Source organism: Trichomycterus rosablanca, chromosome 7 (assembly GCF_030014385.1).
Source record: "Trichomycterus rosablanca isolate fTriRos1 chromosome 7, fTriRos1.hap1, whole genome shotgun sequence".
Classification (NCBI taxonomy): domain Eukaryota; kingdom Metazoa; phylum Chordata; class Actinopteri; order Siluriformes; family Trichomycteridae; genus Trichomycterus; species Trichomycterus rosablanca.
The window spans coordinates 8,018,124-8,044,681 of NC_085994.1; the positions used below are offsets into that span (position 1 = coordinate 8,018,124).

The following is a 26,558-nucleotide window of genomic DNA, read 5'->3' on the forward strand; positions in this document are numbered from 1 at the left end:
TTCTCTCTGCCTGCAATCTCCTTCATCCAATATATCACAAAGACAAAGGGATTAACATTGTCTTGGATTAACATTATCTGTAGTTATGTTAAAAGTTTGTTAAAGTAACATTTAAAATGTTTTTGGGTATGTTCTTTAACTTGTATTAAATGTCTTGAAAATATTAAGAACTGACAAAATAACGTTAAAGGAACGTTCTAATAAAACATTCATACAACCAAAATGGAACGTTAAGGGAATGTTCAGAGGACCTTATTTAAAATGTTCTTAGAAAATTCCAAGACAACGTTCCCAGAACGTTGAATTATGGTTGCAAACCTGGATTTGTGCTCCTCACACCAAATTTGCAAGTGTCATTTGTTGATATAAACTGACTTGACTTTTTGAAATGCTCCTAAACACATTTTCTCTGCCCCTGCAACTGGAAAAATAATTTTTTAGCCTCTTTGGAAATCTGTTAGTTGCAAGTCAACATGCTAATATTACAGATGTATAAATGACGCTGTCACTTGATCTATCATTTATCAAATCTATCCAGTGTTCAAATCCCCAGTGGTGCTATCAATCGGTCAAGGGTGTCTATGGACGTGACACCCTATCCTGGATGTGTTACTTTATTGGGCCCAGTGGTCACTAGAGTGTTGCTATAGTGTTTTTAGATGGTTGCTAGGATGTAATCTGGTTGCTGTGGTTTTTCAGGTGGTTGTGACAATGCCAGTAAACAGTTGCTATGGTGTCTTTGGATATGATTCAAGAGTTTCTTGCCGATTGCAATGACGATAATGTCCCAGGAGACCCTTGAGGTGTTGCTTGCTGGTTTCTAAGGTGGCTCTGCTGGTTGGTAGCTGGTTGTAATGGTGTCTTTGATGTTGCTAGGTGGTGCTATGTTTTCCCAGGTAGTTAATATGGTGTTTAAAGTGTATTTTTATCATGGTGAAATAAGAGAGGTGTCCTTTTGTGCCCGTCATCAGTGTTGCCACTCCTTGGGTTTTTTTCCCAAGATTTTGGGATTTGGGGATTTTGGGGTTTTTAATTTGCACTCAAGCAATTCAAATCTACATGCAATTTTATGATATACAGTCATAAATAAGAAATGACAGTGTACTACTATTAAATAATAACCTTTGGTTGTCGTTGGCCATTTCTATGGCCACTGCACATTTACTTCTTTACTTACTTACATTTTCTTGGAGGCAAGAACATGATGTCATGTCAGTTGTCATACGTGCATTTTACTTCTGTTTTTTGGTCATTTTTTTGGTAATTGATAAATTGCAGGAATAAATCTGCGTCAATCGTGGTAGTGTAAACAGTTTAAAATCTGATTTTCTCATGGCATCGTTTAATGATTGCAATAGTGAGAGCAAATTAGATTAGCCAGGACAGACATTGAAAGACATTAATAATTTTTTTAAATATTGCAATTCGTAAATATTAATACTGATAATGATCCAGCTTTTTCTGTCAGTTAATTTGAAATTTTTGTTTTTGTAAATTATTGTGAAAATACGTTATATAAATCTTTACAATTTTGTCATTTTCCGGTACTTGGGATTTTTAGCAATCTTGGGACTTTTGTGGCAAAATCTTGGGAATTCTTCAAATGTGGTGGAGAGTGGTAACACTGCCCATCATTAATTTCCATTGGACCCAAATCTAAATCTTTGCAGAAACAGATTCTCTATAAAATATGCTATAACTTGCATCTCTCTGTCACCTACAGTCACTGTCTGTTAGGAATTTGGCATGTACTAACGTGTCCACTGTGACCCTGATTATTATTATTATAATAATGTTACGGGTAGCACTGTCGCCTCACAGCAAGAAGGTCCTCGATTCGATCCCCAGGTTGGGCGGTCTGGGTCATTTCTGTGTGGAATTTGCATGTTCTCCCCAAGTCTGCGTGGGTTTACATTTTCGGCATTTAGCAGACTTACAGTGTACAGGGTCAGAATTCTTGCTGGTTGGTAGGGGATCAAATACTTATTTCCCTTAATTAAATACAAATTAATTTATAACCTTTATTTAATGTTTTTTTTCTGGATTTTTTGTTGATATTCTGTCTCTCTCTGTTAAAATAAACCTTCCATAAAAATTATAGACTGTTCAAGTCTTTGTAAGGGGACACTGCATTTCTCTGCTCCCAGCTCCCTTGAGATCATTGAGATCCCGTGTAATTCTGGACTGACCTCACCTTTCTCAGAATCATTCTTACCCCACCAGGTGAGATCTTGCATGGAGCTCCAGAGCGAGGGTGATTGACTGTGATCTTGTATTTCTTCCATTTTCGAATTATCGCACCAACAGTGGTCTCTTTCTCACCAAGCTTCTTGCTGATGGTCTTGTAGCCCATTCCAGCCTTGTGCAGGTCTACAATCTTGTCCCTGACGTCCTTTGATAGCTCTTTGGTCTTGCCCATGGTGGTCGAGAGATTTGAACGGAAGAAACTGATTCCGTGACAGGAGTCTTTTATACCGGGACAGGACTAATTTGTGTGCCTCATGGGCACATAACCGGTCTGTGGGGGTCAGAATTCTTGCTGGTTGGTAGGGGATCAAATACTTATTTCCCTTAATTAAATACAAATTAATTTATAACTTTTATTTAATGTTTTTTTTTCTGAATTTTTTGTTGATATTCTGTCTCTGTTAAAATAAACCTTCCATAAAAACGATCAGCATTATTCCTCAGCCCTGTGCAGGCGCCATCAGTCAGCCAGCAGGGGCCGCAGTCGCACCAGTTATGAGGACCTATGATCCGACTTTTTACCCCTAACCCCTAGTTGGAAAGGCAGAGCTGAGATTCGATACGATGTATTCGAAACCCTGGTGAGCTAGCGTACTTTACCGCTGCGCCACCTGAGCGGCCTAAAGTGACTTACAGTTATGACTGAACACATACAGTGTATCACAAAAGTGAGTACACCCCTCACATTTCTGCAGATATTTAAGTATATCTTTTCATGGGACAACACTGACAAAATGACACTTTGACACAATGAAAAGTAGTCTGTGTGCAGCTTATATAACAGTGTAAATTTATTCTTCCCTCAAAATAACTCAATATACAGCCATTAATGTCTAAACCACCGGCAACAAAAGTGAGTACACCCCTAAGAGACTACACCCCTAAATGTCCAAATTGAGCACTGCTTGTCATTTTCCCTCCAAAATGTCATGTGACTCGTTAGTGTTACTAGGTCTCAGGTGTGCATAGGGAGCAGGTGTGTTCAATTTAGTAGTACAGCTCTCACACTCTCTCATACTGGTCACTGAAAGTTCCAACATGGCACCTCATGGCAAAGAACTCTCTGAGGATCTTAAAAGACGAATTGTTGCGCTACATGAAGATGGCCAAGGCTACAAGAAGATTGCCAACACCCTGAAACTGAGCTGCAGCACAGTGGCCAAGATCATCCAGCGTTTTAAAAGAGCAGGGTCCACTCAGAACAGACCTCGCGTTGGTCGTCCAAAGAAGCTGAGTGCACGTGCTCAGCGTCACATCCAACTGCTGTCTTTGAAAGATAGGCGCAGGAGTGCTGTCAGCATTGCTGCAGAGAGGTGGGGGGTCAGCCTGTCAGTGCTCAGACCATACGCCGCACACTACATCAAATTGGTCTGCATGGCTGTCACCCCAGAAGGAAGCCTCTTCTGAAGTCTCTACACAAGAAAGCCCGCAAACAGTTTGCTGAAGACTTGTCAACAAAGGACATGGATTACTGGAACCATGTCCTATGGTCTGATGAGACCAAGATTAATTTGTTTGGTTCAGATGGTCTCAAGCATGTGTGGCGGCAATCAGGTGAGGAGTACAAAGATAAGTGTGTCATGCCTACAGTCAAGCATGGTGGTGGGAATGCCATGGTCTGGGGCTGCATGAGTGCAGCAGGTGTTGGGGAGTTACATTTCATTGAGGGACACATGAACTCCAATATGTACTGTGAAATACTGAAGCAGAGCATGATCCCCTCCCTCCGGAGACTGGGTCGCAGGGCAGTGTTCCAGCATGATAATGACCCCAAACACACCTCTAAGACGACCACTGCTGTATTGAAGAGGCTGAGGGTAAAGGTGATGGACTGGCCAAGCATGTCTCCAGACCTAAACCCAATAGAACATCTTTGGGGCATCCTCAAGCGGAAGGTGGAGGAGCGCAAAGTCTCGAATATCCGCCAGCTCCGTGATGTCGTCATGGAGGAGTGGAAAAGCATTCCAGTGGCAACCTGTGAAGCTCTGGTAAACTCCATGCCCAGGAGAGTTAAGGCAGTTCTGGGAAATAATGGTGGCCACACAAAATATTGACACTTCAGGAACTTTCACTAAGGGGTGTACTCACTTTTGTTGCCGGTGGTTTAAACATTAATGGCTGTATATTGAGTTATTTTGAGGGAAGAATAAATTTACACTGTTATATAAGCTGCACACAGACTACTTTTCATTGTGTCAAAGTGTCATTTTGTCAGTGTTGTCCCATGAAAAGATATACTTAAATATCTGCAGAAATGTGAGGGGTGTACTCACTTTTGTGATACACTGTATTTGAGCAGTTGAGGGTTAAGGGCCTTGCTCAGGGGCCCAACAGTGGCAACTTGGTGGTGGTGGGGCTTGAACCGGCAACCTTTTGATTACTAGTCCAGTACCTTAACCACTGAGCTATCACTGCTCCCGGAGGGTTTCCTCCGGGAGTTCCGGTTTCCTCCCACAGTCCAAAGATATGCAAGTGAGGTGAATTGGAGATACTAAATTGTCCATGACTGTGTTTGATATTAAACTTGTGAACTGATGAATCTTGTGTAACCAGTAACTACCTTTCCTGTCATAAATGTAACCAAAGTGTGTGTTAAAATCCTAATAAATAAATAAATATTAATAATGTTAACGTGAGTGTTGTTATTGTTCATATTATTAAAGCAATAAGCCACGAGAGGCCGTGCATTACTGTGATTTTAGCATGGGGATGACGTTTTTGGCACGACGCGAAGCGGAGTTGCCTAAAACTTCTTTCCCCGTGCTAAAATCATAACAGTAATGCACGGTCTCGAGTGGCTTATTGCTTTTATAAAACGGCGGTCAACAAAAAATATAATAAATACAGTAATGTTTAATTCATAAATGTATTTATCGTGTATAAACTTACAATAAAGCATTCTTCCGCGACGCAAAATAGTTCGATTAACAGTGTTGCTAGGCAACATGAGGGCGAAAATAACATTAACTTTTTCTATTCAGTGGCGTATTAATCTGGAATGATGTGAGGTGGTCATAGGTGTGCGTTTATCGGGGATTTTACAACGGCTTCGAACGCGGCTCAGCCAATCAGATTTTAGAACCGGAACTATCCGTTTTATAATATTGTTTTTAACCCTCCTCTAATCTTGTATAATAAAGGAAATAGGGCGTTTACAATTTGACTAGTTTTGGCTGATCTGGGAGCAGTTTTTTTCTAAGGTTAACGCTTATGAAACACATTGAGGAAGTGACGTAGCACCGTTACTGGCGGGAATCGGTGAAGCTTGTGTAACAGAGCGGCTTGTGAAAGTGTTTCAGCTGCAGGTCTGGAGTCTGCTGCTGCTGCTGCTGCTGCTGCTGCTGCTGCTGCTCAAGAGCCGAGAGATTTTTTGTTTGTTTTGTTTAGTTTTAATGTTCGTCTGTATCTTTTAATGCTTTTGTATTATATAAACCTGCAAACTAATTGTTGGTCAGCGGTAAATTTGAGTAAAACTTGAAAGTTGCGGCATTTTAAGCGGTTTCTGAGAACCGAGAGTGTTTTAGAGCTGGTTCATTTATAGTTCATTTATAGTTCATTTATAGCTGATGCTGGTTGGTCGGTTTTAGCGGTTTGTATAAAATATCGCCATGAGTTTTTTTAACCTGGACCGATTCCGCTTTCAAAAAGATAAAACTAGTGCAAGTGTAACATCACTGACTTCATCTAAACCAGAGCAGCGCAGACTGGAGGATAAATCCAGCTCAGATAAAGAGAATATCCTGGGTAAGTGTTAGACTTTATTATGATTAACCACAGTAAATAAACCTCTTTTACTGTATCTTCAGGTTATTTATGATGTTTAAACTGTATTTTACGCGCTAATTTGTTTTCTTGCGGCCGGTCAGATTTAAAAAAAGCGATTTTATTACAAGCATGGTTTGCAGTACGGAACACTGTTACTGTTAACATGAATCTATAAATATCCCAGTTTAAATAAACTCATCAGAGCATCCTACCTACATCAACAGCAGATAGATAATACACCGATCAGCCATAACATTAAAACCACCTCCTTGTTTCTACACACACTGTCGATTTTATCAGCTCCACCTACCATATAGAAGCACTTTGTAGTTCTACAATTACTGACTGTAGTCCATAGTTTTCATGCTGTGCTTTAATGGTCAGGATTCTCCCAGGACCACCACAGAGCAGGTATTATTTAGGTGGTGGATCATTCTCAGCACTGCAGTGACACTGACATGGTGGTGGTGTGTTAGTGTGTGTTGTGCTGGTATGAGTGGATCAGACACAGCAGCGCTGCTGGAGTTTTTAAACACCTCACTGTCACTGCTGGACTGAGAATAGTCCACCAACCAACAGCACCTCGTGGGCAGCGTCCTGTGACCACTGATGAAGGTCTAGAAGATGACCATTTCAAACAGCAGCAATAGATGAGCGATCGTCTCTGACTTTACATCTACAAGGTGGACCAACTAGATAGGAGTGTCTAATAGAGTGGACAGTGAGTGGACACGGTATTTAAAAACTCCAGCAGCGCTGCTGTGTCTCATCCACTCATACCAGCACAACACACACTAACACACCACCACCATGTCAGTGTCACTGCAGGGCTGAGAATGATCCACCACCTAAATAATACCTGCTCTGTAGTGGTCCTGGGAGAGTCCTGACCATTGAAGAACAGGGTGAAAGCAAGCTAAACAGGTATGTAGAGAAATAGATGAACTACAGTCAGTTATTGTAGAACTACAAAGTGCTTCTATATGGTAAGTGGAGCTGATTAAATGGACAGTGAGTGTAGAAACAAGGAGGTGGTTTTAATGTTATGGCTGATTGGTATAGATATAGATAGATAGCAACCTTCAGCAACCATGAACTGCTTTATGTGCACAAAAAAGAGATTTCCAGCTTTCCTTCACCTCAGTACAAAACACAAATTGACCTAAAGCCTGATGTAATAAACACTGCAGATTTCCGTAACTTGACAATAGAATAATTGTGCTGTTAAGTAACCATGTAGTTTCAAGATACAACAGTTTTGTCTGTCATTCTATATAAATGAACAGAAGTTGTAGAAAAACTTAATAACTCAGTGGAAGAGCCACTGTTTAATGGTGACATTGTTAGATTTTTAATTTGCCAATAAATTGACATTTTTTTCTTTTTTGTTAAGATTCTGTTGACATTTGTATTGTAATGTCTTTTTAGTCTATTTTTCTTGCCTGCTGTTGCTGTGACCTATGTTCCAGCAAGAATAAGACCTTGGCATTGTAAAATAACACGTAGCCCTTTTCTGTATTAACAGTGAGCAAAGCAAAACCAGACGGAAGACGAGGAGGAAGAGGTAAAATCTCCCGGCATGCATTAGAAGACGTGTCCTCTGATGATGAGCCCCTTAAGAAGTCAAAGTAAGTATAATAATAATGTTAAATTATAGCTGCACATAACGTGGAATTATTTGGTCAGTATTATGACGAGTCTGGTTTTACTGAGAACCCAGGGCTTTGGCCAACCCCACCCCAGAGTAATAGTGTTGGATAAAAGGTTTAAAAATATTCTATAAGATATATAGATCATTTCCAGGTTTTGAAGAGTCAACTGTTGTTTAAAAGTAAGTTAATACAGCTTTTTGTTTAGGCAATCAGGGAAACAGCCGTCAGCAAAGACGACCAAGGAGTGTGAGAAGCAGACAAATATGGAAATGGATAAAGTGGCCAAACTGTTAGAAATGTTCCCTCAGAGGAGCAAAAGTGAGCTGTTGGAGGTAACTGCATTTTTGCTTACTGGCTTGTAAAACAAGAAGTAAGAGTTTAAATGAGCGTTAGTTTTAGGGTCTGTCCGAAAACCTAGTGAGCTGCCTTGCTGCCCGCTACCTACCTGGGCAGCGGCCTAAGTAGAGAGGAGTCTAATAAGACATCAAACTCATAAGGCAGGTTATTTGGACGCACTACTTAGACAGTGATTACATCACCACAGTTTTTGCTTACTAAGCTTACACAGTTAACCTTAGGCCATTCAAACCGAAGGGCTGAGGCGACACAACGTGCTAGCATGCCAGCTAACATCTCCCTCTAAGTACCGGAAATGGTTAAATTGTCACCGACAAGCCCATAATTGCAAATAAAAGACGCTACGCATTTGTCCACCATATTTGTAATTTTTTTGTGAGAAGAGTTGTGCTGCACCGTATGCTGGGATTGCCTTCACCACTAAGAAAGCATTGGATGCTCCCTCATTATTCAGTTAGATTTTAGGCACCTAAAAATTTGGACAGCCTACTGCTCGGGAGCGGGTGTAGGATGACATAATATGCTGTCCATGTAAAGTGCTCACTAGGTTTTCGGACAGACTCCTGTTTGTTATCCTTAGACCCTCTGGTTAATTTTTATAATTTATTTCAAATTTAAGTCAAAATTGTATGAAACTGCTGTTTGGAATCTACAGGTACTTAAGCAGTCGAGTACACTGGATGGAGCTGTCGCATATTGTTTGGTGACATTTGGGGATAAAGGTAATGCAGCACTGTTTAACATAACCTAACGAACATATTAGTGTTACTACTATGCTAAAATGGTCCACCATGCTAAGAATATCTGGTTATCAGTGGTTTTATCATGGTAAGAAATTGTACAAAATAACAGATCATTTATACTTACTGTACAGATCAAGCTTTGTGTGCCTATTAATCTGGCAACTTGCTTTTTCTTACACAATATTGCAGTAACTGGCAAGCATTCAAGTCTTAAAGTAATCATGCTAAAGATGCTTATAACTACTTTCTGTGTTTGGATACAGGTTCATCCAAGACTAGAGGTAAGGCTGCACACAGTGATGATGATGATGATGATGACGATGATAACGACGACGACGACGACGACGGCTGTGAGGTTCAACCAATGAAACGTAGAAGGTTTAAAGTAAGTTTTGCATGAACTGCTTTAAAGGCACAGTCATTACACACCACAAATGTGATTTAGTGACTTAATGTTTTCTTGCTCACATCTGCCACAGCCTCACTTTTCCAAAATGCCCTAAAATAGCATAAGCAGCCTGGTAGCTGCCCCCCTTTTTTTCCCAGCGTATCCATTAATGTTTAAAGCACTAGAGTTCTATCCTGATATTCTGGTGATATTGCTGGCCTTTGATCTGGAATTTTGAGCTTTTTGCCCCCATGGTCAGGTAGATTTGCTGCTGTTTTAATCAGTTTGGATAGAAGTAGTAGTTTTAGGAATGTTCAAGGACATGGAAATCATGTTATATCTATTATCCATTAGGTGCAACAAATTTTGTTCTTTAAAATGGTTTTTAAATCTTCTGATGCATATTCATAGATTCTCTGTTTATTTAGGAATCTGAGTCTGATGAGGAGTCTGAGGAGGAAAGCCAAGAGCCGAGCAGAGAGAAGCAGAAGGCTCTGCTGATCAAATTGAAAAAGAAACTACCAGAAATTGAGGAGACAGTATGTTAAATTCATTATTCTTAGTTCTCTGATCTGTCATATGATTGATGTTCTTGCATGAGCTGTGTGTCATCCGTGGTGTTTTACAGCTGCTGAGGGACGTTCTGAGAGAACATGGCTGGGATTTTACAAATGCCTGGGAATCTTTACGCTTACTTTCATCAGAACAAGGTGGGTGTGTTTGAAGTGTTATTTGTTATATGTAAAAGAGTTAAGATTTACTCACAATACGCATGTAACATTTTTAGCGACACCACAAACTGAACCAGCCTAAACCATGTATAAATAATTTGAATTCTTTTCAACATTCGTGCAGCTGACAGTCACTGTGCCACTTGAGTAACTTGGGGGATTTTTTAAAAATACAAGCCCCTGCTCACTCTGCATATATTCATATTTAAATTAAATTAACTGCTTTTATTTTTTCTTGTGCAACTTTGTGAAAATCAGAATGTACACACAATTTTGTGCCTTGCTTTTACAGCTGTTCAGTACTAATGCAATGATTTGAATGCTTCTAACCCAGTATAATATCAGACTGTTTTATTTGGACTTGTGTGTGACTATATTGCTTTATTGTTTGTTTTTGTTTGTTTGTTTTTACAACATTGCCCCACATGATTTCCTTAATTTATTATTTTTCTTACAAAAAAACCCACAACCATTTTAAATGATTGTTTTATTTATTGAATGAAAAGGGGCAATGTAACACTTAACCGATCAACCATAACATTAAAACCACCTCCTTGTTTCTACACTCACTGTCCATTTTATCAGCTTTACTTACCATATAGAAGCATTTTGTGAATTTCCCCACTGTGGGACTAATAAAGGATTATCTTATCTTATTTTGTAGTTCTACAATTACTGACTGAACTAATCTGTTCCTCTGCATGCTTTGTTAGACCCCTTTCATGCTGTTCTTCAATGATCAGGATTCTCCCAGTACCACTACAGTGTAGGTATTATTTGGGTGGTGGGTCATTCTCAGCACTGCAGTGACAATGACGTGGTGGTGCGTTAGTGTGTGTTGTGCTGGTATGAGTGGTTCAGACACAGCAATGCTGATGGAGTTTTTAAACACCTCACTGTCACTGCTGGACTGAGAATAGTCCACCAACCAAAAATATATCCAGCCAACAGCGCCCTGTTACAATCGGCCCTTTGAGGGCCACAATAATGCTGATGTGGCCCTCGGTGAACTCGGTGACGCTGCGTCCTGTGACCACTGATGAAGGTCTAGAACAGGGGTGTCAAACTAATTTTCACCGAGGGCCACATCAGCATTATTGTGGCCCTCAAAGGGCCGATTGTAACGTATCCTGCTGTGATTGCAGTCTGCTGTTTTTCTTGGAGGCTGAATTCTGCATTTATATTGTCCTACTTTACCACAGACACGGCCTCATAACACAAGAGACGCACCGGTTTCTCTTCCTGAAGCACAAACTTGTTTTCACTTTCATTAAATTTCCTCCTTATGCTTAATTTTCTTAATTATCTTGTACATTTTAGGATCATGTGTAAATATGTGTAACATCATCTACTGGTGGGATGTGTCACTTTGCAGGTCACAAACTCAGCCTGCATTTTGAAAGATGCAGTTTATTTATTTATTTAGGATTTTACAGTGTATTTTTAAGACAATCATTCTGCCCTCACTAATAGTTTATCCCCCTTTCTCAGCTAGACAGACAGACAGACAGACAGACAGCTCCCTTCAGAATACAGTCGGTTTATTTGCTCCCCAGCTGTGTGCATCAAAATGAAGTAAAAATACAAACAATAAAAACAATAAAGAACTTAATACAGTAAAAGCACACAGCTGTAGTCAAGTGTTACATCTGGTACAATATGAGATTTAACCAAACGTAAAATAACGCTAACGAGTTTGTAAATAAAGCGCTGTGATATACTCACTAAACATTTACAAACAACTGAGAATATAAACGTCACTACTTACAGACGATGCTTTGGTATTATACTGAAAGATAATTATTTGTATTTATTTATTATTATTTACATTACTGACTACGCTACCCCGCGTTCTTTTGCTGTAAAAGTCACATGGCTTCTCAGCGAGGTCAAAGTTAGTTGCCATGACTACGATGTCGCCAGTTGTACTTAAAGGCGCAGGAGCGCATTAAATTATAAGCGCGTCTCTGTAACGACTCGAACCATCACAACAATCATACAGTCGTTTAAGCTCTCGCGGGCCGGATCAAATGACGTGGCGGGCCGGATCTGGCCCGCGGGCCGTGAGTTTGACACCCCTGGTCTAGAAGATGACCAACTCGAACAGCAGCAATAGATGAGCGATTGTCTCTGACATCTACAAGGTGGACCAACTAGGTAGGAGTTTCTAGAGTGGACAGTGAGTGGACACGGTATTTAAAAACTCCAGCAGCGCTGCTGTGTCTGATCCACTCAAACCAGAACAACACACACTAACACACCACCACCATGTCAGTGTCACTGCAGGGCTGAGAATGATCCACCACCTAAATAATACCTGCTCTGTGGTGGTCCTGTAGGGTTCCTGACCATTGAAGAGCAGGGTGGAAGCAGGTTAAAAAGTATGTAGAGAAACAGATGGACTACAGTCAGTAATTGTAGACCTACAAAGTGCTTCTATATGGTAAGTGGAGCTGATAAATGGACAGTGTGTGTAGAAACAAGGAGGTGGTTTTAATGGTATGGCTGATCGGTGTATATCACCCATGTGAATAAGGAGTTGTCCTCTAAATTCAATAACTAGGTTGTACCACCAAATGCAAATCAACAAATGCATATGATTTGCACAACTTCCACTTATCCTAGGATTGCCTAAAATGATTACATTTTCCATAATTCTTGCTTAAAATGTCATGTATTTACCTAATTATTTTTTATTGCTACAGAGTGCAAGCCGAAAGCATCTCGAAAGAATCTGAATAATTCAACACCAGCAAGAAGCAACATCAAGAACAATGAAGATGCAAAACCAAAGCCAAGTAGTCTGTCAAGATGGTTGTCAGTAAGCAAATCTCCAGCAGAAACACACAACCCAGCAAAGCATTCCACTTCAAGAGCTACCAAAATAGCTGACCCTAAGCCTATGAGAGCAAATGTGGCTAAACCAAAACCAGAGCAAAACAGTGACTTGGATGATGATGATGATAATGAAGAAGAGCCTGACAGTGAAGTCGAGAGTGATTCAGATGACTGTGACTCGGAAAGTGGTGATGACGTGAATGCCACTGTCAAGGACCAGATATTGCGGTTTCTACAGGAGGCCTCATTAGATGAACTGACGTTAATATCTGGCTGTTCGCTGAAAAAAGCCCAAAAGATTATTTCACTGAGACCCCTTTACACATGGAAGGATGTGGTGAGAACCTCCTCTTATTAGAATGCATTGAGGATTTTTTCCAAGCATTATATTTATTCTCTTCAGTGGTGTCAATAATAGTGCAACACACATCCTTTAGTTCTCTCTTTATTTCTATGCACTCTTTTAAGGCTTCTTTAATAAAAAAATTATTATTTTCGACATGGTTGTGCTTTGCTAGTTATAATAGCCCAAAACTATGAACACTATATGGACAATTACTTTCCTTAGGACTGGGTTGGGAAAAAATGGGCTTCAGTTTAGCTCCGTCTTAGCTTCTGTCATACATAATCAAAGTAGTCAATAATACATTTTAGGAGCTGGGGTACAGGTAAATATACACTTCTTGAAACTGTATAACACTACCAAACTTTAGGCTTTAGCAGTAAATAATGTATGGTTTATTTATATTTCTGTGTTCTCCAGAATAAGCATTTCCACAAGGACAATGGTTTGTCTCTGGACTTGGTGCATGGTTGTAAGGATGTCCTGAAGGAGAGGCAGGTCCTAAAGCAGCTCATGACCAGATGTAAAAGCATAGCTAAGAAAATGACCAAAGATGTCACTGAGGTCATAGAGAATGGCATGGACTCTATAAAACAGCCATCAGTCCTCAATAAGAAGTAAGAATTATTTTCATTTTCTGTTTATGCATCTGTTCCTCTTTTTCTAGATGTATCTAGTTGTATCCAATTACTCAATTTGTACTGTCCCCTTAACTGCTGCAGACCTCTACTCCTGATCTAGGAAAGCTCAAACTGTCACATCCCCCATCCAACATGTGTGCAGTTAAGTCTGCTTCATTTCACCTGCATGCACAAGGTGTTCATATGACTCCCAGTATTGTGTACAGTAGGGCTGTCGCGGTGACAGAATTTCCCCTTGCGGTATTCAGCCTGTCTCAATATCGCGGTATGCGGTTATATCGCCATTTTTTTTGTTGTTTTTGAAAATTACTTAATTGATCTGGATTTTAGAGCTATATAAACAAGCTTTATTGTTAGGCTATGATTCGGTATATTATTGCTTTATAATGACAAAGATGAGACGGCTTTAAGACCAATGAAATGCGTGTTTAGGCTATTGTTAAATACAGAACAGAGCAGGGATGCGTGTCTTTTCTCTATTAAAAAAAGGTTTAAATTAGCTTCTAGCCTAGGTTAGATATACACTGTGAAACAAAAAAAAGTGTTTAGGCTAAATATTTTAAATGCACATCTAATCAAAATATGGTAAAAAAATAGAATAAAGAATAAAGTCTGTAAGAGTTTAAACCTGCGTTATCATGCGCGCTAGACGAACCAACATGTTCACCTGATGTGTTTTAGAGAGGATCTGAGTGGGGTAGCGATGTTCCCCTCGGTACTAAAACCCTCTCTGATGGTGCTCGTTGCATTAATACACTGTAGATGTACTGAACCTGCATGCGACTTTAGAGATCAGAGAAAGTCTAGCCTGGTTATCGCGCCACTATTAACCATCTATTTAGTAGATATAATTAACATAACAATATATACTACATTTCAAGTTATTATTCGTTTCAATACATTTTTATTCAACGAAAAAATGCATTTAAATCATTCCAGCAAGCCAGCAAGAGAGAATCTGCAGGCTGCAATGCCATATTAACCGTCATTAAGTGTTTTAGTACGCCGAGGCTGTTTGAATATAGTCTAAATTACAAGTATTTATTGAGTGTGAACTCAATTTAATCATTAATAAACTTGCCTATAATTCCTGTTGCGATTGTTTACATTTTAAAACACAAAGCCTGACACTCAGCAGCAACGCATGAGAACAGGTTGCGGGAAAATGTCGCTCCTAGCTCATTTTCATTATGAATTTATTTAACATTTATTACGCACGAATGTAAGCGTATAAAACAAGATGGACCTGCAACAATAAAAAAAAGGAGAAGAAAGAAAGAAAAAAAACGTGAATATCGCGGTGTTGCGGTTGTCCAGCATGCCCTGCGGTTGGCTGGTCTATACCGCGATATTTCAAAATTGCGGTTAGCGCGACAGCCCTAATGTACAGTCACATGCTGATCTCCATTATCCCCTGTGTCATTATGCACCAAAAGGACTGAGTATAAGAAATTCCATGACCTTGAATATTCCTAGAGACACCTTTGTGGGTAGTGTTCAGAAGTTCCATACATTTGAATAATGGACGAAGCAGAACAGAAGCAAACTTACCTGGCTGTGGGAAAAGGCCCAGAATTTTGTTCAATGGCCTTAGCAGTCTCATGAGTCCAGTGATACAAAAAATCTGCCAGATGACCTTGAGACCTACTGGAATTAGAAAGTTGTTTACAAATGTAATTTAATATGCACTAATGGAAGTGCACTTTTTTGTTCTCATTTAGGTTTAAATTACAGTCATACCAGTTGATAGGTTTAAAGTGGCTTATGCTTCTACACCAGCACAATCTCAGTGGAATCCTGGCTGATGAGATGGCAAGTTAGCTTTTTATTTCAAGTTTTGAGTTCTTTTTAAGTTTACATCAATTGTGTTAAAATTAATCGACAGTAGTTGAATGTGCATGTTCAGAGAGTGTCAAATTTCAAAGCACCAGTTTTATTTTTTTAGATTTCTGAGCTGAGGTTGTAAAAGATCCTTAGCTCTTCCTCTAATTTAAATATCAGCCATATTAACAGCCTGTAGTCTATAGATGTCCCAATTCCATTTTCCACTTTTTTTATGTGTAATTCATATAGATCAACTCTGACTGGTAAATAACTACTGACATCTGCAAAGCAACCAAGCAAACTGTTGCTGAGAATGTGTACTGGGAATTCTTAACATAACAGGCATGACAGCAGCCTACAGTGTCACTCATACAAGGTCACAGCATAAATGCAAGATTGGACTCAAATGGGATTTGTCGTTTCAGTCCAACGTTAAACCCAATACTGGTCCAATCTTTCTAACTTGAAACTTTTAACTTACTCATATTATTCAGTTTTTTTATTTAGTAATTTTTAATGTATGGCACCCACTCCAGTGTTTGTTGAATTCCAACACGGGCACACCTTGTTGTACTTTATGAGGTGTTTATTAATTGATCACTGGAACCTAATCTTATTTAACAAGGAAAAGTACCATTGTAAAGGTCATTACCATTGACCAAAAGTGGAAACAAAAGAATGTGAGTGTAAGAAGTAAAAGAATGCTTCAATTCTGGCCTTACTGTCAGAGGGATACAGTGAACATCAGGTTGCTTCCCTCAATATTTTAAAGATGATCCATATAAGAACAAGGTCAACAGTCATTGGGCACTACAGACTGATAGCAACTAAATCCAGTACATCCTTTGGTCAGATATAATTGCAAACAACTCCAAACGATAAATACATTTACGTTGCTGTTTTTAAAGATTTATTTAAAAGCATATTTAATGACACTTGTAATTGTTCAATAACTCCTTTGCTTGTTTTTTTTCGCTCTTCCTGTTCTTAAGGTGTTGTTAAATAAAATAAATAAATAAATCATTTAAATGGGGTTCTCTCTCTTTTTTTTTTTTTTGTCCCTCCAGGGTTTGGGAAAGACAATTCAGGCAATTGCTTTTCTGGCTCATCTCTATCAGAAAGGATTTACAGGTCCTCACCTCATTACTGTACCCTCTTCCACTCTGGGTAAGGTATACAGAAAATGTGTTATGGTTATGTATTTAATTGTAACATTTCTGTTCAACTAATTTTTGTCTCTTTGCAGATAACTGGGTAAGAGAGCTACAGTTGTGGTGCCCCAGTCTCAAGGTGATTGTTTACTATGGTAAGTAAGCTGGATTTATTTTTGTTGGTTTGTTTGGGTTTAAGGTAGGACAAATGCAAAAAAAATGTATGGTTCGCTTACAAAAATTTGCTGCTTATAACAAATGCTGAATTTGTTTTTGCCACACAAGGCCGCATTTCAGCTGGACCCAAAACAACCTCTTACTATCTACATTCATGCCCTACACAGGGAACATGAATCGCTTCTGTGCAATATGTTGATTTTGTGTCCAATGGTAAATTCAGGAAGATTTTACAGATGTAAAATTCCTTTCTGTGCTTCCCTAATCTTAAATGACTTACCTTAATAAGCATGGTTCCTTTTCTTAAGTGCAGTAAATAAATTGCATATTACAATTTAAGAAGGGGGTAGAGCATTATAATTGGCCATGATGTAACCCCCCCCCCACTTGCAAAACATTTTATCAGTATTTATTAAAGGATTAAAGGCTGAGCCCACAGATTTCGATTGTATCCTAGTCACTGTGCGGGCATTACATTTACTGTAGTGTATTTGAGAGCATGTGTATTAACACAGCACACTAGCATAAGGTTTTTATGTTTTTTTTATATATACATTAATAATCAGACATGTGTTTGTACTCAAACGAACAAATATTTTCTGTGTTTACCTAGGTTCAGTGGAGGACCGTAAATACCTGCGCCATGATATTCTCAACAATCAAGTACAGTTCAACGTCATAGTGTCTACGTAAGTCTACATTGTGGATGACACTCTGGTCACTGTGTGTAAACGTGATATTGTGTAGTTACTTTATGTATTTTATTATTATTTTGTATTCTTTCTTTACAGATATAACCTAACAATCGGAAATGAAAGCGACAGGAGTCTTTTCCGCAGGTTAAAGCTTCAGTATGCACTGTTTGATGAGGGTCACATGCTGAAAAACATGAACTCGCTACGCTACCGTCATCTTATGTCTATTAATGTTAGTGCACCTTGATTTTGCATAATAAATTGTCTTTGACCTTTTTTGGTACTTTTTTTCATAGAAGTTTTGAGATTTCTAAATGAGTGTGAACAACTAAGAAGCGTTATGTTAATTATTTCTTGTGCCTGTAGGCTGACCAGAGGTTGTTGCTCACTGGAACTCCTTTACAAAACAATTTGCTGGAACTGATATCTCTGCTGAACTTCATCATGCCCTCCATGTTCTCAAGCAGCACTTCAAAGATTTCCAAGATGTTTTCTACGGTAAGGCTGGAAAAGTGTGACAGTATTTAACAAAGTATTTTTGGAACAGTTTTCTTTATTAAGAATAAAGGTAAAGTAAGTGTGTACAGAATAGATGACCTGGCTCCTTGATGTTAACTGTCGAATGTTTATTACTAAAGCATTGACAACTCTGCCCTGATATAACCTGTTTTTAGACATATGCAAAATTATGGCTATTAAGATGGACAGTTTTAACATAATGTCTTGAAGCATATGTGAAGTCCCCTTCTTCATGATATTTGGAATACAGTGTAAAGTGCAGTACAAACATATAACACATTTAGTTTTATATAAAATATTCATTATGCTAAATTAAAATTAGAAATTACATTCAGTAATGAGTTTATTCACAATGTGAACACGGCTACAGATTACACTTACACCACTGCTTAAAACATGTTTAGTGAGTGTTAGTATGTTTAAGACATTACAATAATAATGATTATTCTTTCCCTTTATCTCCCAATCTATTTTTTATACCCTGTGCATATTGCAATCCTCTGACTGTTCCCCACTTCCCCTGACATGCACAGTTATATTCGTGTGAGGGCTCACACAAAGCTATATTCTGTTTAGAGAGCTTTTTCACACTGGTTTTATGCCTTGACTTATGTATAAACAAACACAATGTAAAACAAACACTAGATCTACTTGTGTAATTTATCAATATTGATAACTGTATTTAGAACTTTACTTATTAATTTGTACTGTTGCCAGTTTTTAAACCTTACTATCTCTTGACCTAAGAACAGAATGTCATTTTCTTTTTTATTTTCTGATCATATTAGTCCTCAATAAGTGTGCATTGCAATCTTGACCTCATCATAGATCATTCACATGAGTTTCACCATATTGATGTCCCCTATCCATAACCGATTTATCATTTCTTTGTTAGAAATCATCAGAAGAGGAGAGCAGTTTCCATAAAGAGAGAATTGCCCAGGCTAAGCTCATCATGAAGCCCTTCATCTTGAGACGAGTCAAGAGTGAGGTAATGACTGGTACAAGTTCTTATGAAAGGAACCATCTAGTGTTAAATCTTCATATTTTTTGAAGATCTGTGTTGTGTAATTCTAGGTGCTCAAAGAATTACCAGCCAAGGTGGAGAAGATTGAAATGTGTCCCATGAGTGATGCTCAGCAGCAACTCTATGATAAACTTTATGGCAGGCTCAAGAAGACTGTAAATGGAGAGAGTATGTATTAAAGTTTTATAGCACATAAGCCTGGAAATTTGCTGTTTATTACTACTCAATGAGCACTCTGGAATAAACAGGCTGAGGTTTGCCTGTCCTTTTATTTATTGTTCTTTTTCTCATCTGCATTTTTAGAGCGAGAGCTTAGCAACGTGATGATGCAGCTAAGAAAGATGGCTAATCATCCACTTCTACACCGGCAATACTATACCACTGAGAAATTGGCTGCCATGAGTAAAGCTATGCTAAAGGTCAGTACAAGGTAAATACCCTAGTATTTTACACCAAAGTAAAATACTAGGGTAGTAAGAAATGTGTGTTTTTTTTTTTTTTTTTTTTTTTTTTTTTTTTTTTTATATCACTGGGGGCTTTCATCAGTTTGGAAGTATATTCACACATCTTAGTGTAGTCTAGCATCTAGGTGAGGTCTAGGTTATGGCTCATGTGCAAGAAACAGCCCATTAGGCATCTGCTAATGGCCTGGCCCGGCCCAGCTATCATATTTTAAAACCCAGTGTGGCCCTTGAGCCTAAAGGTTTGCACACCTTTGATCTAGATTAACTAATTCAAGAGCTTCTCATTCTTTAATGCCATACAGTTACTAAAACAATGGGTGCTTGCTTGCTGCACCAGTCTAATGTGCTAGCCCCCAACCATTGAGATCTCAAGTTTGAATCTCAGCTGTGCTTTCGACCAGATGGGCGCCCACATAGGAGGTTGGAGGTTATGGCTGAATGGGTTTCTCATTACTGCTGCAATTGTGACTTTGAGGGCTGGTTAAGGCACCTGCATGAGGGATAGCTGATTCACAGATAGTACAGCATGATTTTCCATACGCGATACTGCTTTCTGTGAGACCCTGTTCTGACAGGTGAATATGATCAAGATAAGGGGTACATAAACTAAAAGGTTACTAAAATATTAATATTGAGATATAGAACTTACAGTTTAGTATTTACAATTGTTACTACAACAGTTTTACATTCTCTGTCTCACCTTTCTCCCCGCCTGTTACATTCCTGTTTTAGGAGCCGACGCATTTTGACGCAAACCCTGCACTGATTCAGGAAGACATGGAGGTGATGTCAGACTTTGAGCTTCATAACCTGTGTAAAGAGTACAGCTCCATTAGCAGCTTCCAGCTGGACAAACAGCTTCTTATGGACTCCGGAAAGTTCTCCCTGCTTACTAAGCTATTGGCCAAGCTCAAAAAGAAGGTAATAAGAGGCCTTAAGTAACGACATGATACAAGTTTGGGTTGTATCACAGCATGTACTGTTTGACTGCAATAATTTGTATACCAGTAAATATTTAGCTCAACTGATTCTACTATTGTGTCCGTCCTTTAGACCATGCTGAGAGTTCACACACTGAATTTTTATACCCATAAAAATTCATTTTCAGCATTTAGCAGACACTTTTTATCCAAAGTGACTTACATTTCTGTAGCAGTATACAGTCTGAGAAATTGAGGGTTAAGGGCCTTGCTCAAGGGCCCAGCAGCAGCAACCTGGCAGTGGTGGGGCTTGAACCAGCAACCTTTTGATTACTAGTCCAGTTCCTAGAACTGCCTAGTGGTTATGGCTTGCAATGTTGTAAATGGTGTAAAGAAGTGTATGTACTTTTACTGTATAAAAAATTTAAAAAAAAGTCAGCGTACACAAACAGCTAGAAAAATCTTATATCGAGTTTGATGAAGTTCAGATACCTCTGTATAGCAAAAAAGCACACAAGCAAGCAGTACACCGATAATATTGAATCACAAGCACTTCAATGCCTGTCAATTTAAAATCAGATTTGTATTCTTTATAAATCTCAATGTACCACAATGCAGGATTTTGGCCATATTACCAATTCTCTTGACCCTCTTGGTGTGTGTATTTTGTGGTAAGCATATATTTTCCTTCTCAGGGTGACAGGGTGGTGCTCTTTAGTCAGTTCACCATGATGCTGGACATTGTGGAGATTCTGCTAAAACACCTCGGTCACCAGTATGTTCGACTCGATGGCTCCACACCTATGGCAGAAAGGTTAGCATGCATGTTAATTATATACACTTGTGTTGAGCCAGTCCATGCTGCTCTTTCAAATTATGTCAGGCCTACTAATGACTAGGACATTGTACTTTCTCTTTTACTTTTGTGTAGAATTGGCCTTATTGACGAATACAACACAGACCCAGAAATATTTGTCTTCCTTCTGTCGACGCGTGCCGGTGGTCAGGGGATCAATCTCGCCTCTGCTAACGTAGTAATTCTACATGACATCGACTGCAATCCTTTTAATGACAAACAAGCAGAAGACCGCTGTCATCGAATGGGGCAGACCAGGTTAGTAAAAATAAGCAATTTCTCCCTGTAGTACAAAAGGTTGGTACAACTCTAACAATTTTCTTTTTAAATGATTTAGGCAGAAACTAGAATAACATAATTAACATGTAATACTGTTTTTTAAATGCCACCTGGTATGTCCTTAAAATGGTATAATGCTTTTTTTTTAGCAACATAATGTTGTTCAGTTGAGTGGAAATATTAAACACTGACATGTAAATATAACAATGCGCTATTAGTGTTAAATCTTTATTAAAGGGCTGATTTAAGTAAGTCTATAAGCTGCAAATTGAACTGTTTTTGCTCAGTTAGCTCTTCACCCACAAAGACCCTTACTCTGCAGGGAGTCACCAGTCTAGTGAATCTAAACTGTGACTTAAAATGAATGCACTTGGTTTTGAAATAAAATGTCGAAAGCAAAAAATTTTGAAGACCTGAAGGCCCTTGTAAGTACAGCTTAAGAACAGTGGCAAAGCTGGAACTTCAGCTCAACATAAACAAGACAAGATTTATGACCACAGGAAAAAATAAAAATTTTACCATTGATGAAAAGGACGTTGAAGTTGTGGAAAGCTTTTGCCTACTTGAATAAATTATTAGCAGCAAAGAATCCAGCAGTGAGGAAATATAACACAGGTTGGCACTTGGCAGAGCAAGAATGAAGGGAAAAGAAATAATACAGGGGTACTCTCATAAGTCTTCACCAGCAGCTTCTTATTTCGGATACATAATTAGAAAAGACAAGAAAAAGTGTTGAAGGTAAAAGAGGAAGAGGATGGCCAACAGCATGATGGATGGATACAATTAGAGGAACAAGGAACAAACCATTAAAAAGCCTGAAGACCCAAACAGAAAACAAGATTTGCCAGCAGTCATAATCTACTTTACTGCACAATAATAATAATAATAATAATAAAGGAGTGATTTGTGACAAAAGGGTGACCGCAGGGGTCAAGGGAAGAGTTTACAAGACAGTGGTGAGACCAGCTATGTTGTATGGTTTGGAGACAGTGGCATTGACAAAAAGACAGGAGAAAGAACTGGAAGTGGCAGAAATGAAGATGTTGAGGTTCTCCTTGGGAGTGACAAGGATGGATAAGGCTAGGAATGAGATAATCAGAGGTACAGCACAGGTTAAACAACTAGGAGATAAAGTTAGAGAGGCCAGGCTGAGATGGTTTGGACATGTCCAGAGGAGGGACAGCGGGTATATTGGTAGAAGGATGTTAGATATGCAGCTGCCAGGAAAAAGACAAAGAGGAAGACCAAAGAGGAGATATATGGATGCAGTTAGAGAGGACATGGAAGTAGTTGGGGTGAGGAAAGAGGACACAGTGGACAGAGTGAGATGGAGGAGGATGACTCGCTGTGGCGACCCCTGAAAAGGGAAAAGCCGAAAGAATAATAATAATAATAATAATAAAGTGGACAGTCAGTGTAATTCACATAAATATAAATATTATATGTATATTTTTGGGAACTATGGACTACATTTAAAGAAGGTATTTATTTCCTTAGATTTCTACAGAATGTCAAGGCACATTAAAGCTGTTCCGACATGGTTTTGTAGCTCCACACCTTACTATTAAAGTAACTGTAGTGTTGTTATGGGTAATTTTTGCCTATATAAACTAAGGGTAATTACTTTGCCAGTTTAAATAATGGTAATTCTTTGCTTCATAATTAAGTATATTTAAAGCAGGAATGTTAAAAACACTACATTATTTTCCTTAGCACAATCTTGCCACTTGGGTGCGCACTGCGTCTATAATGGCTTGCTGCAAATCAAACACTGAACGCTATTTTTGCTTTGCGATTCTTTTTTGTGAAAAAAAAAAAAAAAAAACAGCGGTCTTTTGCTGAGTCTTTCAAAAAAAGTGACCTTTCGAAAAGTAGGCATATCTGTAGGTTGGTTTTCTCCGTGTTTTTCTTCAGTGTGCAGCCCAGCCAGCTCATCTAAACATTATCTTTTGAGGGATGAAATTGTGCAACTTTTTTCTCAAATTAAAAACATAGCAAGAAATCACTCTGTTATTCTGCCCTGAAAAAAGCAGACGTAAATATACAGTACAATCCTTATTACTTAACTAGTAGTATAATTACTGTTAATTGCTGGGAGAGCGAAACCCTATCTGCCTATGACGCATGCAGTCATGCAGTGACGTTGGGATCTAAATATCTTATCACTCCTTTGCTAGAGTTTATATAGGTCTTATGACTCACTTATTGTTTTTTCGATTAGTTCGTTGGATTATTATTTGCTAATGGTACCTATTTTTTAAACTCGACAGACCTCTGTGTAAATGGTTACCACAAGAGTCTGAATTTGACCGATCAAATGCAGTTACTGTGGTGCTTGAAGGCACACTATTAATTTGCTGTAGTTAAATTGCTCAGTTGATTTGACTGAATATTCACACAGTTGTCATTGTAATAGTCGTTGTCTTGTTTAATTTTGAAAGAAAAATATTTTTTTAAATCAATTAGTTTGAAACACAGTAAAACGCTTCTTAACCTAATGACCCAAATACCAGAAGGAAAGGCAATAGCTATACCTAGAACCATATAGGAAATCTTTATTCAAGGCCAAGCAGAAATATGCATTTTCAAATTTCTCTCAAACATAAAATTAAAAAGGTACATATAAATATTTCTCCCAAAGACAATTACAGATAAGAACAATGGACTAGAATGCCTGTCCTGTTATGAATATGCCATATATATGGTATTAAGAAACAAATAATCAACTTGTTTGACACCTTTTTTGCTCAAAAGAATCAAAAGCCCTGGTTTGGGGAAAATATATGAAACACAAAGTTAACTATACACTTTTGTAAAGGATTTATACCCATTTTATTACTCTAAATAATCACAATTGTTTTTGTATCAGTTTGTCTAGAAAAGGATTCTTTAGATGGCAAAGCTAAACCATTTCTGTCAGCAATACAGAGATTAGTATTTGGAATAAGAAAATAATTTAGCAGTTTGGTAAAACAATTTATGAGTAATTATTTGCAAAAGAAAAGTAGGTTTAAGGTCCTACCACAGATGTTTGATGGTGTGGGTTAAACCGTTTTCATGTAACCCCCCCACAAGCAGCACACTGTTTTGTTATTGCATGTTTGAAAATAATACTAGTCCTCACCCCAAAATCAGAAACCATAAACATTTCTTTAAGTTACAAACCCTTGTTACTTCAAATACGATTGTGACACAGCTCTTCTAGTTTGTAGACTTTAAAGCTGACAAGTTGTCTTTAAATTGGTGCCTCTCTTGAGTAAGATGACTTCATTTTGACTTAATATATTGACTTAAAATATGGCACAATAATAGACCTTTGAAATGCTGTTAATCTTTTAAAGTCATTAAAACTTTTGTTACTTCATTGGTGTTGACTACCCTGCCAATTTTCACCTTGACTTGTAGATGGTGTAACTTAAAAATAAGGCTGGTATTTAATTAAAAGTGAATACTTTTTTCAATCACATTTAATTTTCAATAAATTGTTCAATTGTATTTGAAATGTGCTATGAGTCAACACAACATAACAGACTTTTAGTCACTGCGCCTTAAAACAGGATGGAATTATTGATCTAATTGCCTGTTTGCAGGACTGTACAAGTTATCAAACTGGTTAGTAAAGATTCCATTGAGGCCTGCATGCTTCGTGTAGGGCAAGAAAAGCTCAAACTTGAACAAGACATGACTACTGATGAAGGTGAGCATAAAAAGGTACCTTACGAAATCATCATATTTAATTGTTTCACAAGAATTAAGTATATTTATTTTTCTATTCAGGTGAAGAGGGAGTCATGTCTGAGCAAATGGCTGAGCTGCTAAAGGTATCACTGGGTCTTTGACAAAAGTGAAAAAAAACATTCATGCCTTAACATTTCATATTTTACTCAAATAAACAGAGCAACTATTACACATATAAGCATACAATCTAGACCAAGAAATCCATGTATTACTTTATTTTTGTAAATTGTTCCTGGACACTTGATAAATGGTGTTTTTAGCTATCCAAGAAATAGCAAGCAAACGTTTATATCAGGGTTTATATGGGTACAACATGACAATGTTTACTTCACCTTTTATATACTGACTACAGCACTTCCAAGTGAATCCAAATACTGGGTTCACATGGTGACTGGCTCTTAACATATTTTTTTATGTACTGTGGTTGTGTACATGTTTTATATATATTGTTGTATGTGTTCCTGTCAAATAAACGCAGTTTATAGTATGTCGCTAACTGCCTCCTTTATAAAGAACGTCTAAGTTTCTTAAATTATTTTTTCCACACTTAAATAAAATTTAACTTAAAGTTTGGAAGCAATTAAAACAAAGACAACCCAGGTAAGTGGTAAATTATTTTAGTAAATCATTTAATTTATTAAAAGAAGACTGCAGGTCACTGACTGGCCCTATTTAAGTTGATTAAATGTAAACTGTCCTGTTGATAGTAAACTTCACTTGAGTTGTTAATGTAACTTTGTCACAAAGCTCTCTACAAGCAGCACACTATGCTTTGTTATTGCATATTTAAAAATCATACTAGTTTTAAAGCTGTGTTTAAAAGGCCATTTTAGACACACAAACCTAAGCGAACCACAGTGAGAGCATATAATCAGAATGATAACGATAGTACATCTTCCCAGAAATTTCTGCCTTACAGGATTCTACAGAGTACTTTGATGACTCATCAAGGAGGCCAGAGAAGTAGAAACTGCAGGTCTTGCTCACATCATGGTTCAGCTTTAATGACTTCACTATTTAAAAACTTGAGAGATGTAAACCAATACTAAATAACGTTAGTGCAAAAAAATGTCCAAGGCAGCTTTCACGTAAGTGTTTTGTGTTCCATTTAGGGCAAGCCTGGACAAGCATAATACGAGGGTTCTTCACAATGTTTCTGCACTTTTTTTTAAACTGTTTATTAAGAATTTCAAAATTACACCA

At 38.1% G+C, this 26,558-nt stretch overlaps 1 protein-coding gene across 1 annotated transcript; it reads left to right on the top strand.

The window, feature by feature from the left end:
• Nucleotides 1-5,855: 5,855 nt before the first annotated feature.
• smarcad1a (SWI/SNF-related, matrix-associated actin-dependent regulator of chromatin, subfamily a, containing DEAD/H box 1 a) lies at nt 5,856-25,842 on the top strand. The gene is made up of 23 exons (XM_062998322.1): nt 5,856-5,991; nt 7,538-7,640; nt 7,870-7,996; nt 8,677-8,743; nt 9,028-9,149; nt 9,581-9,691; nt 9,781-9,862; nt 12,589-13,058; nt 13,485-13,681; nt 15,427-15,517; nt 16,597-16,696; nt 16,776-16,835; nt 17,471-17,546; nt 17,649-17,784; nt 17,919-18,050; nt 18,967-19,062; nt 19,149-19,266; nt 19,402-19,517; nt 20,295-20,483; nt 21,178-21,296; nt 21,414-21,596; nt 25,208-25,314; nt 25,395-25,842. Exons 1-23 carry the CDS (start codon nt 5,856-5,858, stop codon nt 25,454-25,456), a joined length of 3,000 nt encoding a protein of 999 aa, XP_062854392.1. The 3' UTR covers nt 25,457-25,842.
• The last annotated feature ends 716 nt before the right edge of the window (nt 25,843-26,558 follow it).

Coding starts and splice junctions, on each gene's coding strand:
- smarcad1a (XM_062998322.1), top strand. CDS start 5,856: ATGAGTTTTTTTAACCTGGACCGATTCCGCTTTCAAAAAGATAAAACT. Junction 16,697..16,775: donor TGTACCCTCTTCCACTCTGG/GTAAGGTATACA, acceptor GTCTCTTTGCAG/ATAACTGGGTAAGAGAGCTA. Junction 21,297..21,413: donor TCCACACCTATGGCAGAAAG/GTTAGCATGCAT, acceptor ACTTTTGTGTAG/AATTGGCCTTATTGACGAAT.